Here is a 15,096-nt window from a genome sequence, read left to right as displayed (position 1 = left end):
AAAACATCTAAAAAGTTATTTTAGTTTCCGCTTCTTCACAAGGTAGTTTGCTTATTAATTTATACATATCGTCTTTTAAAGCAATTATTATATTTTGGCACTCTTGCATTTGAAATCTGTAGTCAATTCGCAATTGTTCATGCTCATATAACGCTTCTTCCATCTTTCTTTTCGCTTCTGACGGCTTTATATCCTTTACTGTTAAACCTAACAGACCTTCCATATGCTGTACGTGTTTTCTTGCATCTTTCAATTCTTCCCTCAAAGCATTTAATTCTGAGATCAAAATGATATTTTCTTCCACCGTTTTATCTATATCTTTGCCACTGCCTATTCTATCTTGGAAAACTTGTCTCTTAAGGGAAGCTATTGTCCTTTCTAAATGATCCCTCTGCTTTATAAATTCACATTGCGCATCTAAATCCGCTTTTCGGCTACGCAAAAATTCATCGCTTGAACTATACTTGTGATACAATTTTGTTATAGCAATTTTTAATGCATGTGGTTCTTGTACAAGCCCTGAAGCATCATGCAAATCTATTCGTATCCTTTTTAAAAGTTGTTGACATCTTTTATTTCGATGCATTTCGTTTTGTAGTTCATGTCTTGCAGCTCCTAACTTTTCCCTTAATTCATGTAATTGTAATTCTAAACTAATAGTTGTTTTATGCAAATTTACAAGTTCCGTTTCCATATCTCGGATTTTCTCTTTGAGCTCTTTGATTTCTTGATCCCGCGGTTCTATTTGATTTTTCAATTCTGTAATCTTATAATTCAAAACGAATTTGAACTTCTCCAGTTCCTGATTTGTACGCTTTAATTCATATATCTGACGTTCTCTATCTTGAATCGTGATATCCCTTTCATTTATTTCGGTTTTCAAATCATCTTTATCTTTTTCTAATTCTTGAATAGTCTTTTGGAAATACCCATATTCGCTTTGAACTCGTTGCAATTGTCTCTTCAACTCTTCAACATCTTTCAAACTAGCCATATATCTATTGCGCAACATTCCAGCTTCTCCTTTTAGCCGTATATTTGCCTCCTTTTCTTCATGTAGCAATGCTTCATAATTTGTTTTTAGTTCCAATATTTCCTTATCGACATCATCTTCAACTTGCGTCATCATCTCCTCGTGTACTCGCGCCTGGTGCGTTATTTCATCTTGACTTTCTTCTAATTGCAATTTCTTCTCATGAAGAAGAGCTTCATATTTAGTTGTTGCATTTTGTAATTTTTCAATGCCATGCTTCTCTACTTCTTCCAAACGTTTCTCATAATTTTGACGCATATTATTCATTGTATTTTCAAGCGCTAAATATCTATCGTATTCTGTAATAAGTTTAGCATTATAATTTGTTTCCATTTGCTTCATCGTTTCTTCGTGTTTCTCTTTCATTTTAAGTATTTCGACGTTTATAGTGTTCAGTTCATTCTTGTGATCTTCTTGTAATCTACTTATCCTATCTCTTAGCTCTTCGATAGCTTGCAAATATCCTTGATGTATATCCCGTACTTTGTCATTATGTACTACCTCTATTTGACGCATTTTATACGCGTGTTCAGTTTCCAGTTCCCTCATTCTAACGTTTAAATCTACTATCATTTGTATTTTCTCTTGCAAGTCATCTTTATTAATTAACACTTCATTTGTATATGTAAGCTCTTTTGCAGTCTTTCCTTTTCCTTCAGGGTATATTACTTTCCAAATACATAAACTACCATCTATTCCAGTAGATATCAAGAACTGCTCATTATAAGGAAGGACAATCTGTAAAATATACAGTATGATTACTTTATACTTTATTTTATACATTTAAATCATTTACTATACAAAATTTTACCTTTGCAATATCAGCAGAGTGAATGTGAAAAGTTATGTACTGTACTGGATCTTGAAGTGGACATACTACTGATAAAATAATACCACCAGGACAAATAAGAAACAAAGCTTGATCTTCTTTTCCTAATAGCATGCAATACATGTTTGCATCTGGAATATTATGTTGTCTCGTCTAACATGGATAATATACTAAATTATCTTTTGCTTCTCTGTTCATAAAATTGTAGAAAAAATAAATTATGTATTACCGTATTGTCTTTTATCTCATATATATTATTATCATCAGCAATGCAATAGGTAATCTGTTCATCAGCAGAAAGAGCAATGTCATGTAAAACAATCCCTTTTAAAATTATCTCAGCAGAACGGCGACCAGTACTCATATCCCACTGATATATAGTACCTTCTGCACCTAACGTAAGTAGCTTTGTATCTGTTTGTGACCATAGTAGAGTCTTTACTCTATTGGTATGCCCTTTTAAAATGAAAGTGCTAATAAAACCAATAGTGCAATAAATATGTACAACATTTCCATTAACAGCAGCAAAGAAATGACCAGCATTACTAAATTTTACAGCTTTACAACATCTTATAGAAAATTCCTCCATAGATAATAAATCATCTATTAATATGCTCATGAAACGTAATTTATCACTAAAACCAATCACACAGAAAAGGCCTGTAGGATGCAAAGCAATTCCACAAATATCTTCTGTATATTGTTTGTGTAGAATTAATCTTCCTGATTCAAAATCCCACAACCTTACACTATGGTCAAGTTCTCCGCAAGTCATGAAAGTTGATTTCCAACCACAGACAGAAATATCTCTTATAGGTCCAAAATGCAATGATTGACCCATGATCTTTAATTCTTGTGGTTCTGGATCTACATTTAAGTCTGGTCCCCATAACTTTGCATAAAATAATTGAGGCCAACCAGTTGTAATTAACAAACGATCTGAACTTAAATTAACACTTATGCTGTTGATTTGATATAAATCTTCATTCTCCTGTTTTGATATTTGAGTTGGTATTATATAAATATTTCTTTTTGTATATTTATGCAGGCCCTCTGTTTCAAAAACCACAATTGTTCTTGAGCCAAATGCAAATGCAAAACCTCTGTGAAATGCAATTAAACAACGAATATTGTTTTCCCATGGAATGTCTTCCTTTGAATCCATGGCTGTAATTGAACTACTAGCTTGTATAACATATTCTTCGCGAATTTTCAGATTCATAAATAATGTATCAGTCATATTATAGATATTTTTTAAATCACCATTCTCTAAGTAAAGTATTCTACCATCCTTAGTTCCAAGTAATAATCTATCTGAATCCAACCAAGTCATAGAACATGTAAGTATATTGTCTGCTTTAGAAAATCCATATGGTCTCCATACGGTATCAGAAAGAGTTAAGAATTTAAATGTGTGTAGACCACCAAGAGCAACTACACCTGCATCAGATGGATTACAAGCTAATACTTGTACAATGGCCAATGGATTCTGAGGAGTCCCTACTTTTATACTGGATTCTACTTTTCCCTTTTCCCAATTATAAAAAAGCATTGTTTGATCAGGTTCTCCTGTAACTGCTGCTAGATGCTTATTATCAAAAGTAAATCCTATGCAAGTAAATTTTGTTACATCAGGGGCTTCATATGGTATCCCAAGAAGCTTTCTTCTTTTCAATGTTTGAACATCATAAATAGATATAGTAGGTTTTTCTCCAATTTCACATGTTGCAATATACTTCCTTTATAAAAGAGGATTGGAAAGATAATGTGTAACTTTATACTAAAGAATACAAACATTAACTACATACATAAAAACCTACTTGTTGTATGTAACTGTAATTATATTTATCTGTTGTTTATCAGATAAACGTATGAATTTTTGTCGATATTGCGGAATATTATGAAGTGCTATTACATTTCCAACGGGATACAGAATTTCTGCATCCGAAATATAATGTGCATTTGAAATTATATCAGTTTTTAAACCATAAAATACTCTGCTTTGTAAATGAATAACCATTCTGAGAATTCTTTCTTGCTTTTTATTTAAAAAGTACGAAAGTAATTTTCGAATTTTATACACAGAATATATACATATACATATTTTCAAAGGTCTATATCTCCGTTGTTTATACTTCCATAGCAACAAACATGATTAATATGCAGAAATTGTTATTTATGAGACTGAATACAGGAATGCTTGACTTACTTCTGATAATTAGAAATAAAATTGTTAATAAAAAGACAAGTCATTCGTATAATAATTATAATTTACATTAAATAAAAAAGTTTACAATTTCTATTTATATTTTTTATATTTAGTTTTATATTTGAGTCAACATTCATTTATAAATTTCCCGCCAATTGTTACGCGCGACTATGTTCAGATAATTAGAAGTAAAGTGTGAACTGTTTCAAACTATATGAAAAAGTAACCTCAATGTAATCAATATATAAATAACAATTATCAATGATATAGTATCTTAAAATATTCATATTTTAGAGTAATAATTACATTCTATGGACAAATGTATTTAAATAAATGGGTGCATAAAATAGACTGTTTTATTTTAAATATTTAACTTTGATACAGAAATTATATTTTAATAAATAAGCAATGGCAGATATAAATAATGAGAAAGACAGCAAATTTAAAACAGAATCTGTTGATCACTCTGCAACAGAATGTTGCAAGAATTGTGGACATTTATGTGATCCATACAGTAAACCAGCATTATGTTGTAATGAATGTTTAGGAAAGATTCATATAGAATGTTTAAAACGTGGAAGCGTTCCAGTATCATTTGTAGGGGATGTATTTTTTGACTTGACTTGTTTCCATTGTAGTCCTTTTGGTGAAGAAATAGTAGCACGTAATAGAATGCCTTGGCTAAATGTAATTATATTAACATTATATAATTTACGTGAAAAGTCGAGTGGTATTAGTAAAAGAGGATACTTTCATTGGAAATCTGACATTAGTACATTTGTTGATCGTAACTGGGATTGTTTGTTCAAGAAAACAGTGTAAGATATTGTACTAGAAAGCTGACCAAAATTGAGATTCATGACAAAATCTATATATATGATTTAATTTTTATTATTTTCTAGTAAAAGAAAGAAGAATTGGATTGGTACAATATCTGGAACTCTTTCTCATTATAGCGGAATTTTTTTTAAATCAGGAACTACAGAATTAGGAGAATCTGGATGGTGGAGATTGATAGACAATGATCCTCCTGAAGTTCTTATTGCTAAAAGTAATCAACAATACCTATGATTTTCATCTAACAGTTATATAATATTCAAAGATTATTTATATTTTTTAATTATAGATGAAAAAATGATATTGGATCGTAAAAAACAAGTTGGTAATCAAGTAAAAACAGCAAGTAAATTACACGTTAGTCCAACTCCATCAGAATCAAGTATTTCAGTTGGAGAAGATAACAGTTATGGAAATGGATCAACAAAGAATCAAGATTGTTCTGCATATTCACAAGGATATGTTCAACCTGATAAAACATTATTTGATCTTTTACTTGAAGAAGATGAGCTAAATAGTATGTATTTGTACAATATAGGTGAAATACAATATAGAAAATTCTATAAAATTAATACAACATTAATATTATTTGACTTTAGATATGGAGATTGAAGATGATATAATGTCTACTGAACAAAGTGATACACCATCATTGTCTGATTTAATAAGAGACTGTCAGTATCAAACCAATAATTTTCACTTTTCACAATTATTGGATGATTTTACATCAGAATGGACATCTACTACAGATGCTGTATCAGAAAATCTTAATATTAAAACAGATCAGATAAAGGAAGATGAAGAAGATGAACAATACGAAGAAGATAGTAATGATAGTCTAAGTTCTACTCAAGAACAACCACCTGTTTCTTTATTTAAGATTACGCAACGACGTCCATGGCCCTGGCAGAAAAATCATACTAATAGTATATATATCTTTTACCTTATATTTACGATATAATTCATTTCCAATAATTATTTTCAAATATCATTTTAGAAGAAAAGATTCCACGTATGACACATCAGGAAGAAGCATATTTATTACAACAAGTTAATAAATCGACTCTTAATTCTGCACCCTCAGAGATCAGACGATTTTACCGAAAACTAGCTGTACGAAAATTGAAACGAGAATATGGTTTACCGATACTGGATATTGATAATTTTGGTTCTAAGACAGAAATACTTGAGAAACCTTTAAAAGATTCTGGCAGAGTTTTGGATCGATTTTTTGGCGATGATCTAAGTTTGTTTGAGCAAAGACTACAAGGATACAATGAACCCACATCTGTGCATAGTCCATACACAAATAGACTTTTAAAACCATTTATAAGAAGAGATACTTCGTGCCGTCCTTTATGGGTTAAAGTAATGGAAGAGCTTCGTGTTAAAGTCAATAAATCTAATCCTAAATGGAAAGCACCGCCGACAGCACCGATTGATTACTCGTATGTGAGGCCGCAGCACATTCCCGCGATTAATAGTCTGTGCAGCCAATTCTTTTGGCCGGGCATTGATTGTGAGTGAACACAACGATTATATAATGATTTGATATAAGATTATCTTTAATATTCATTTTTGTGGTCTTGGAAATATAACAACATATATGTTATATGTATATCCGAGATTGTATTTAAGAAAAAAATTTTATTTTTTTCAGTGACAGAGTGCTTGCAGTACCCTGACTTCAGCTGTGTGGTTTTGTACAAAAAGTTAATTATAGGATTTGCAATTTTAGTTCCCGATGTTGGTTACAATGAAGCTTACATATCATTTTTTCTAACTCGTCCTGAGTGGCGTAGGTCTGGCATAGGAACATTTATGCTGTATCATTTAATCCAAACGTGTATGGGCAAAGATGTTACGTTACACGTTTCAGCTACTAACCCAGCGTTAATTTTATATCAGAAATTCGGTTTTAAAGTGGAAGAATTTGTTCAAGATTTTTATGATAAATACATGCCACCGAATTCACGAGAATGTAGACACGCGCTGTTCTTACGATTGAGCAGATAAATATATACATTGAATAATATATTTGTTGTGCATATATGAAATACACGTGACACTAATTAAATCAATTTGATTTTCGTGTAATGATGTATGTAATGTATATATAAACAATAATACGTTTATTTATTACGTACAAAGGAATATTTTCGATTTTTACGGGATATGAACTATACTATGTAAATATCCGTACAATAAATTTATTTTAATAAATTTATTTTAAAAATTATCAAATTATTTATTTCACATGATAATGCAGTACGCTCCTTATAGGATTAATTATAATTTCTGCAGAGGAAAGTGAAATAGAATTTGTACAAATGGCCAATACTATTAACTTACTATTAAAAATATAAATTATTAAATGCTATTAAAAAAGAACTATAGTTTCTCTTCTAGCAAACACAAATCTCAGTTATCATTGCACCTTGCATATACTATTTTATCGATTATAAAAATTCTTTATGTATTATCTTTCATGCATTATATGTATGCATGTATAGAATTAATATCCACAATTACGTTCATCAAGTATATCAATAACATACTCGGCTAAGTTCAGTTCATAACGAAAACAATATGTCACTTATCTTTTTCCGTCCAATAGAGTTAAATGTGCAAAATTATTGTTATTTGCCAAAGTAATATAAACTCTATTCAATATATATTGCTAGTATATTATTTACTGAATACATCGTTTATTTATCATGGTGTCGATATTACATTTCATAAAGCGCGCGGTCACGTTTTCGATCTATAACTAGGAGTGGGGATTACTGACGTCATTAAATAAGTGCTACGGAACTGCCGTCGACCCATTCTCGAAAGTTCCGGAAGCCACTAGAAGGAAAGTTTGTATATATGGACTGCACAGCTTACGCGACACTTTAGTACGTAAAGAGAGGTGTTAAATGTTGTTTCATCCAATCTGTCAGAAACAAACATTTCGTCAGACTGCATAACGGTTTTTCAGAAATCTCAGTGAATTTGGTGCCAATTGGATTTTCTAATTTATCAAGCGATAACAAGAACAGCAACGGTAAGTGTCGAATGAAAATCATCAACGATAAATACTACCGTAGGGTGTTCGTTGGATTCTGTCAGATGTTCGTGAGGAAATAAAATGGGCGATCCGCGATGGGAAGTCATTCGAGTATATTCGTAGCATAATTTTATGATAGATAAATGCTTCAAGGTGGAGATTAGGGTAGCCATCGTGGACACAGTAGAATTTATTTTTACGCTGCTCGCAATCGTTGCACGTTTGTAGAAGCGGACACGTTCGTCGCTTGTACGCGCTCATCATTGCCAGAAATAGATATCGGTGAAATACGTACGTGGGTGTGCGTTAGAGAGACATCCATACTTCTTTTCTCGAGAATATACGGAAAAATGGCAGATCATTGGCATTATCGTATTTAGTACCTATATACCATTGTTCAGTCTGCGTCTCTCGATAGTTGGGAGAACGGGGCAGGTTTTCTACTTTTGCGCTTTTACGAGTTTAATTCGATAGTAAACGCAATCTGATATAAAACCAACTGTTTTTCAAACTTTCAAATTTCCAAAGTTATGTAGCCTTCTCACAATTACTTGTTTTCTCGATTGCAAAACCTATACGTCATATAATAGTAGTATTAGTACTAAGATGCAAAGTTTGACCGTACCGTAAAAGATTTCGATAAAGCACTCAAGATTTCGTTTGATAAATTTTTGTAGACATTTCGTTAGTCTAAATCAATAACCTCCAATACAATTATGTAAAGTTATGTAAATAGGAAAGTAAGATGGAACTGAAAATGGTTTCGATATATGTATATAATAAAAGAGAATATAGTTTGCATTTCCTAAAGTGATTTGTAAAAGACAAAAACAGTTCTTTGTGTTGTATGACGTCGAAATCGTACTTGAAACTTCAGAAAGAGCCGCACTTTTATGGTCACGTTGCGTTAAACATCGTTTCCCAAATCGTCGATATAGAACATTATACGGACTCTCGAAAAACGTGTTTTGCAATGATGTAATATTTCACTTGGATCACACATTGTTATGTATGTAATGTTCGCAATATGTGCAGCAGTGTAATTTTTAATAGAATGTAATATGTATGATATACTTTCCATTAAAAAATAACTTACAAAATGTTTCATATATATTATAAATCTACTTATAGTTTAATAGAAAACAATTGAAGTAAATTGAAATAATTTCTTATAATTGGATGATATAATGATTTAGAAAAATACCATAAAAAGAGATTAATGAAATGTAATTTGATAATTGTAAATAAAGGCAATAAATTGATTTTTTGTTTCAACAAATTTGTATTTTTCATTTTTACATAAACAATATATCAATCTTCCTTTTATTTAAATTGTTCCAGATCTGTAACCAATGGGGAAAGATTACTATAAAATATTAGGCATAAGCAAAATTGCCAGTGACGATGAGATCAAAAAAGCCTACAGAAAGTTAGCTTTAAAGTATCATCCTGATAAAAACAGGAGTGCTGGGGCAGAGGAGAAGTTCAAGGAAATAGCTGAAGCTTATGAAGTACTTTCTGATGCTAAAAAGAGGGAAGTATATGACAAGTTTGGAGAGGAAGGATTAAAGGGAGGAGCTGGAACAGCAGGAGGAGGTGGTGGTGGCACAACATATACTTTCCATGGAGATCCAAAAGCAACGTTTGCTCAATTCTTTGGTTCTGCTAGTCCTTTCCAAACATTTTTTGAATTTGGAGGTCCTATAGGTAACCGAGTTTTCACTTTCCACGATGATGATATGGACATAGACGATCCCCTTGGACTAGGAGTTGGACCACAACGTCAAGGTCAAGGTGGAGCTTTTAGGTCACATTCTTTCAACTTTGTGGGATCTAATTCTGGCAGGGGAGGCAATAAAGATCGTGCCCAAGACCCTGCTATCGAGCATGATCTGTATATCAGTTTAGAAGAGATTCTACGTGGTTGTACGAAGAAAATGAAAATCTCCAAACGAGTTGTTCAGCCGGATGGTTCTACCAAAAAAGAAGACAAGGTTCTCACAATTAATGTAAAACCTGGATGGAAAGCTGGCACTAAGATAACGTTCCAAAAAGAAGGTGACCAAGGCCGTGGGAAGGTTCCAGCAGATATTGTTTTCATCATCAGAGATAAACCACATCCTCTTTTTAGAAGGGAAGGAAGTGATATACGATACACTTGCAAACTAAGTCTGAAACAAGCTTTATGCGGTACTATCATTGAAGTTCCTACGCTTACTGGCGAAAAAATCAACTTAAATTTGACAAGAGAAATTGTAAAACCCAATATGGTTAGGAGGATTCAGGGACATGGCCTACCATTCCCAAAGGAACCATCAAGGAAAGGTGATCTCCTGGTCTCATTCGACATCAAATTTCCTGACACATTAACGCAAAGTGCGAGGGACATATTGTACGATACTCTACCGAATTGAACACAGAATTAAGAATAAAAAAAGCATGGATAATTGTCATCACAACGACAGTCCTCTAATCGTCCCAATTGACGAGAATAAACACTCGTGTACGTTCTAGTACATAAATGCGTGGTTAGAGAGCTGTGAACAAATATTTGTTGACACGATGCAAATAATAATTTTATCTTCTAGCTAGGAAAATGTGGTTTTCGATTAGTCAAATGTAAATCAGGTTTTTGATTTGGGTTTAGGCAAATTTATGTTTGTTATAATTCGAAAGAGTAAAACAAATGACCATTGCTTTCGTAGTGCAGTGAAACGTATTTTGCCTTTACATGCGGGAAGAAAGATCCTAAAATATTGAATAAGACCGAATATGTTTACATTAAGTTATATGATTTAACAGTGCGAGTCTGTCAGAATGCAGCTCTGTATGAATGTGACTTGCTTAATTTTGTTTATTCTGTACATTCAGAGCATGTATTATGTATACAATTACGGTGAATGAATGCATGTTTGCGTATGCGTATATGGTCTGTAAGTATTCTTTAATGTAAATGCGTATAGCGCGCCTGATTTGTATGAACGGTAAATCTGCGGAAGTATGACAAATTGCCACCATCATTGTGTTCCAATCGTCTTATTTTGCCTTTTGTTCTCTTATTCCATCATTCGTATATATATTGTAATTCGGTTCTTTCCCATTTTCAATGAATTACAAGTACGTACATAAATACGTAAATATATAGTAGAACAAATTAAATTTGTATATTCAAACAACAAATTGTACCTTGCTCATTAATTTCCTTCAATTTCACGGTGACTGGATGGAGGTTTTTGTCATATGAAAGCACATGTATGTATAAACAACTATTTGTAATATCGAGCTGATTGTTTTCTTATGTAATGCGTTTTCTTAATTTTAATGGTTGGTTAATTATTTGTACGCTAAAATAATATCGATACAATTAAGTGACACGATTTTGTATTTTTATTCAATCCTTTTGTCTCATGATCGCTCCTACGCTGGATATAACATCGGGACACTCCTAAAATAGACAGCGAAGTAGATGACGTCATCGTCCTATCTCCCGAGGCTCGAGATACTTTCACATACAACTGCGTAGTGAAACAGTAGAATTTCTGTGTAAATATGCATATACATATATATTCACGTATGAGGTTTACACCCTTCATTTTTCTACATGTGTTTCTCGTACCTACATACATATGTATATTGGTGTATAATTTATTGGTATATTTATATTTATACTACATTATATAAAGTAGAGAATACAACTGAATAATAATGAGAAGTTAAAACAAGTAGAAACCGCAAAAATATATGTATGAACACTTTGCTTTTAATATTAATAATTCGAATTCTCTTAGAAACTTTTCTTCTTCTTTCTTTTTTTTTGATCTTTTTTACATCAATCAGTAATTAGACTTGATATCGTTATCTTATCAATCACCTATGTTAAAGATTGACATGATAAAGAAATACTTCAATAACTATAATTTATCAAAATTAGATGAAGGTACTGAAATCAATAAAAAATACTTAACAAAAATAAATAAAAGAGACAAAATGAAGAATCCATTAGAAAATTATTTCTGTTATTCTCTTATCCGATACGATGACTCAAAGGAAGTTTCCTCCGTTGGTTTCATCAGTTCTACGTAATCTTTATCGATCCACTCGTCCTCGTCTGGCGGAAACCCAATACCGTACGACAAGGAAGTCAAGAGGGGCAACCCGTCGGGGCCCAGACTCAAATACTTAATCACCTGATTGTCAAGACGAAGCCTTCCGGCGTGTGCATTTTGAGGGCCGAACTCAATGTCGTCGTTCCTCTGCCGATCATTTTGCAGCGTTTTATCGAAACGAATACTCTCTGGCAGACAGTGGTGCTGGCGACAAAAATAATTTTGTCCCTCCTCGACATGACACCATGTCCCATCTGGAAAGTATGGGTCAAGGCCAAGGTCGTTTAATTCCACGCGCGGCGTGTAATAAGATGCTATGTCTTTTCGCCGACAGAATATAGCGCAGGCCATCCATGGCCTTTCGCGTTCGTGCGGCGCTTGTAGCCCGCCACCCTTCGCATCCAATTCTGGCAATCTTTCGCTGAACTCTCCGCACCTCAGTGCCGCGAACTCGCTCATGCTCTTGCGCTTCTTCTTGCATAGATTATCGTCTTTGCAAAGAACTACGTCATAGTGCAATCCTTGGCAACCGGTTTCTGTGTTCTTTGGCATTGGCCTGTCACAGTATCGTCGTCTAGTTTGAGCGCCGGTCGATTTCATCAAGCATCCACTTTTACAGGACCCTGTTTTCCATTCACTCCATCCTCCCTGTTGAATAAAACCAGGGTACATTTGTAGGGCGTTTTTACATTCACCACCGCGGCACTCTTTTCCTGGTGCACAGTAAGTTCCATCTAGAGCAGGTCCAGCGAAATAGTATCCATTTCTATGCGGAGTCTTACACTGTAGCGACTCGCAGACTTTATACAACGTGGCTACAGTAGCATCTTTATCGCGGAGCAGCACTTCACATTGTCTTTTAGCGGTCCATTCTCTGCCTGGTAGATTGAAGAACTTGCTGTGATCCAATCGACTGCTTATAGGTGAAGTTGGCCTGTCTTTCAGACAGGGTTTCGTATATGGAAGATTTTGAACCACATCGCGACTGCATTCTGACCAAGCGGTCTCGCCATTGATACCTCTACTAGGAGACATTATGTAGCCATCCTTTGGACACGTGTTTCCAATCGAATCGTGATGCATGCCTAAACTTTTTAGGAGAGAATCATTAATCAATGTTATCCAGATATTTCTTCTTAACATTTTTGTAGGAAAATGTCGTTTAAGTTCGTCGTGTTAAGAGATTTTGAAAATTATATAAGAGAACTAGACTAAGAGAACGAATGAACTTACTTATGTCCGATTTCATGAGCTGCTATATAAACAGACGTGAATCCTGCCGATGGAAATGGTTTTCCAAATTGATTTGTCACGCCTAACTCAGCAATAACGCAAGAATATTGTTTGATGCACAATCCACCTACTACTGCCAGACCCATAGTGGCACTATTTTTTTGCCCAGCCTCCACAACATAGAAATCCAAACCAGAAACGTACAAACCCATGTCCCAATGATTAGGATGAAATTCATCCTCCGGATTCTCCTTCATCGCGTAATTGCAAAAAGAATCCAATAATTTTCCTCGTTCACCATCGTGATGCGGTAGAACACGTGGCTGTTTTTGCATAATCTCCAATCTAACGAGGGAAATATCGATTGCAATTCCTAAACTCGGATGATGATAAATTGCCTGTACACCGTTTATGTAAGCTAATAGCATGTCAATGATCTTCTCGTCGTTTTTATCAAAAAATGGTGAAAAGATATTGTAGCCAGTCTCGTCAAAGAACAATGCCAATTCTAATGTCAAAGCATCGTTTATGTTATTTCTGTTGACATTTTCAAGTGGTTCTCTGATCTCATTTTCATCTGTTAAATAATTATGAAGTTGAGTAGAATAATCTGAATCATCTTCGAAAAACGTGAAAGAACTGTAAGTTCTTTTGACGATATGAGGCTCTCCCAACAATTCTGAACGTCGTCGTATGTAATGATCATGGAAAAATGAGATATCCTGATTCTGAAGCGGTGTAATCTCTAATGTGGTGTTCTTTAGAAAAATGAGACCATGCTGTGATAAAAAAGCGCTTGTTTTACGAAATGTCTTTCTTTCTAATGTTTCGGAATTTCAATACTGACCACACCGTGCTCTCCACAAAGACTCACTGCCGCGGAACTAAGATCATCTCGATGAAGGTAATGACACGAGATTGGTTTACTAAGCTCTAACTCTTCCATGATATCTGTATCGCTGTGCTTCCAAATTTTAAATTGAGGTGCTGTGATTTTATCGTTTCTGTGTAACATTAATTCAACCGATTGGTCGAACGCTTTGAAGCTTAGAGGCATCTGTAATTTATTGATGAAGTAACTTATAACGCACAATGATGTTAGCTTTATAGAAGGAATATTATTAATTTAATAAACTATATTAATAAAATTATTTTACTATAAAACTTATTTAAAAAATCTTTTTTAATTTGCGTATCGCATGCAAATTACAAAAAGGCAAGTGTTGACTTTAATCCAATGCGCATATAGTGAACGTGCAAATTTTGTAAATTATATACGTATATAAAAATAAAGATGTTGCAATAGATAACTACCTCTGCGCTATCTTCCGCATTCCATAATGGTAATAAAACAATTTCAATGTCCTGCATGTTTTGAGCGTAAGCTAATCGGAATAAAAGCAGTAGAACAGTTTCTAATACGAAGGCCATGGTGCACGTTATAAAATTCAAGTTCAAGTACATAGAAGAGCGACAAACTTGTTCTTATATACGCGTGTGAGTGCACGGGTTGCGAAACCCGTATATCGTTTATCTTTTGCAAAAGCATAATATATATGCAATACGAGATGCATGCTGGCACCTGTATTGCCAATGTCATTGACACTGAGATTTGAATGAATTATGTAATAATAATGTAGGAATTCTACGTGAATGTTCATCGAGGTGCATAGGAAACGGAATTCATAGGAAGTTGATAACTTTTTTTCTGTCGTAAATACCGTTTTCTATATAACTTACATGTATACATTAAATGATAGTACAGAATATACAGCTTCTTTTTTTTTTAATGAACGT

At 33.6% G+C, this 15,096-nt stretch overlaps 4 protein-coding genes across 4 annotated transcripts; 2 read left to right on the top strand and 2 right to left on the bottom strand.

The window, feature by feature from the left end:
• Positions 1–3: 3 nt before the first annotated feature.
• Positions 4–3,946, bottom strand: LOC100651599 (cilia- and flagella-associated protein 57). The gene is made up of 4 exons (XM_003395435.4): positions 3,683–3,946; positions 2,092–3,601; positions 1,845–2,015; positions 4–1,771 (listed from the first exon to the last, which is right to left on the bottom strand). Exons 1-4 carry the CDS (start codon positions 3,880–3,882, stop codon positions 8–10), a joined length of 3,645 nt encoding a protein of 1,214 aa, XP_003395483.1. The 5' UTR covers positions 3,883–3,946; the 3' UTR covers positions 4–7.
• A 325-nt stretch (positions 3,947–4,271) lies between these two features.
• Positions 4,272–7,147, top strand: LOC100642365 (cysteine-rich protein 2-binding protein). Its single transcript, XM_003395442.4, has 6 exons — positions 4,272–4,889; positions 4,974–5,122; positions 5,198–5,425; positions 5,508–5,834; positions 5,906–6,427; positions 6,569–7,147. The coding sequence occupies exons 1-6, from the start codon at positions 4,480–4,482 to the stop codon at positions 6,922–6,924; spliced, it is 1,992 nt and encodes a 663-aa protein (XP_003395490.1). The 5' UTR covers positions 4,272–4,479; the 3' UTR covers positions 6,925–7,147.
• Positions 7,148–7,730: 583 nt separating this feature from the next.
• Positions 7,731–11,332, top strand: LOC100645002 (dnaJ protein homolog 1). Its single transcript, XM_003395466.4, has 2 exons — positions 7,731–7,957; positions 9,302–11,332. The coding sequence occupies exon 2, from the start codon at positions 9,313–9,315 to the stop codon at positions 10,372–10,374; it is 1,062 nt and encodes a 353-aa protein (XP_003395514.1). The 5' UTR covers positions 7,731–7,957; positions 9,302–9,312; the 3' UTR covers positions 10,375–11,332.
• On the bottom strand, positions 10,695–15,016 carry LOC100645943 (A disintegrin and metalloproteinase with thrombospondin motifs 2). Its single transcript, XM_012309107.3, has 4 exons — positions 14,614–15,016; positions 14,147–14,356; positions 13,300–14,078; positions 10,695–13,156 (listed from the first exon to the last, which is right to left on the bottom strand). The coding sequence occupies exons 1-4, from the start codon at positions 14,761–14,763 to the stop codon at positions 11,977–11,979; spliced, it is 2,319 nt and encodes a 772-aa protein (XP_012164497.2). The 5' UTR covers positions 14,764–15,016; the 3' UTR covers positions 10,695–11,976.
• Between the last annotated feature and the right edge of the window lie 80 nt (positions 15,017–15,096).

Source organism: Bombus terrestris, chromosome 5 (genome assembly GCF_910591885.1).
Source record: "Bombus terrestris chromosome 5, iyBomTerr1.2, whole genome shotgun sequence".
In the NCBI taxonomy this organism is placed as follows: Eukaryota; Metazoa; Arthropoda; class Insecta; order Hymenoptera; family Apidae; genus Bombus; species Bombus terrestris.
Note: the sequence above shows the minus strand (reverse complement) of the source record. Positions and strands in the feature narration are given on the sequence as shown.

Bases quoted from the DNA above. Each gene is read 5' to 3' on its own strand.
- LOC100651599 (XM_003395435.4), bottom strand. From the start codon at position 3,882: ATGGTTATTCATTTACAAAGCAGAGTATTTTATGGTTTAAAAACTGAT. The intron at 3,602-3,682 runs GTAGGTTTTTAT...TCTTTTATAAAG, and splicing joins ATTACAGTTACATACAACAA to GAAGTATATTGCAACATGTG. The intron at 1,772-1,844 runs GTAAAATTTTGT...TATATTTTACAG, and splicing joins ACTCTGCTGATATTGCAAAG to ATTGTCCTTCCTTATAATGA.
- LOC100642365 (XM_003395442.4), top strand. From the start codon at position 4,480: ATGGCAGATATAAATAATGAGAAAGACAGCAAATTTAAAACAGAATCT. The intron at 5,426-5,507 runs GTATGTATTTGT...ATTTGACTTTAG, and splicing joins TGAAGAAGATGAGCTAAATA to ATATGGAGATTGAAGATGAT. The intron at 6,428-6,568 runs GTGAGTGAACAC...TATTTTTTTCAG, and splicing joins CTTTTGGCCGGGCATTGATT to TGACAGAGTGCTTGCAGTAC.
- LOC100645943 (XM_012309107.3), bottom strand. From the start codon at position 14,763: ATGTACTTGAACTTGAATTTTATAACGTGCACCATGGCCTTCGTATTA. The intron at 14,079-14,146 runs GTCAGTATTGAA...TTTTTATCACAG, and splicing joins TTTGTGGAGAGCACGGTGTG to CATGGTCTCATTTTTCTAAA. The intron at 13,157-13,299 runs GTAAGTTCATTC...TCTCCTAAAAAG, and splicing joins GCTCATGAAATCGGACATAA to TTTAGGCATGCATCACGATT.
- LOC100645002 (XM_003395466.4), top strand. From the start codon at position 9,313: ATGGGGAAAGATTACTATAAAATATTAGGCATAAGCAAAATTGCCAGT.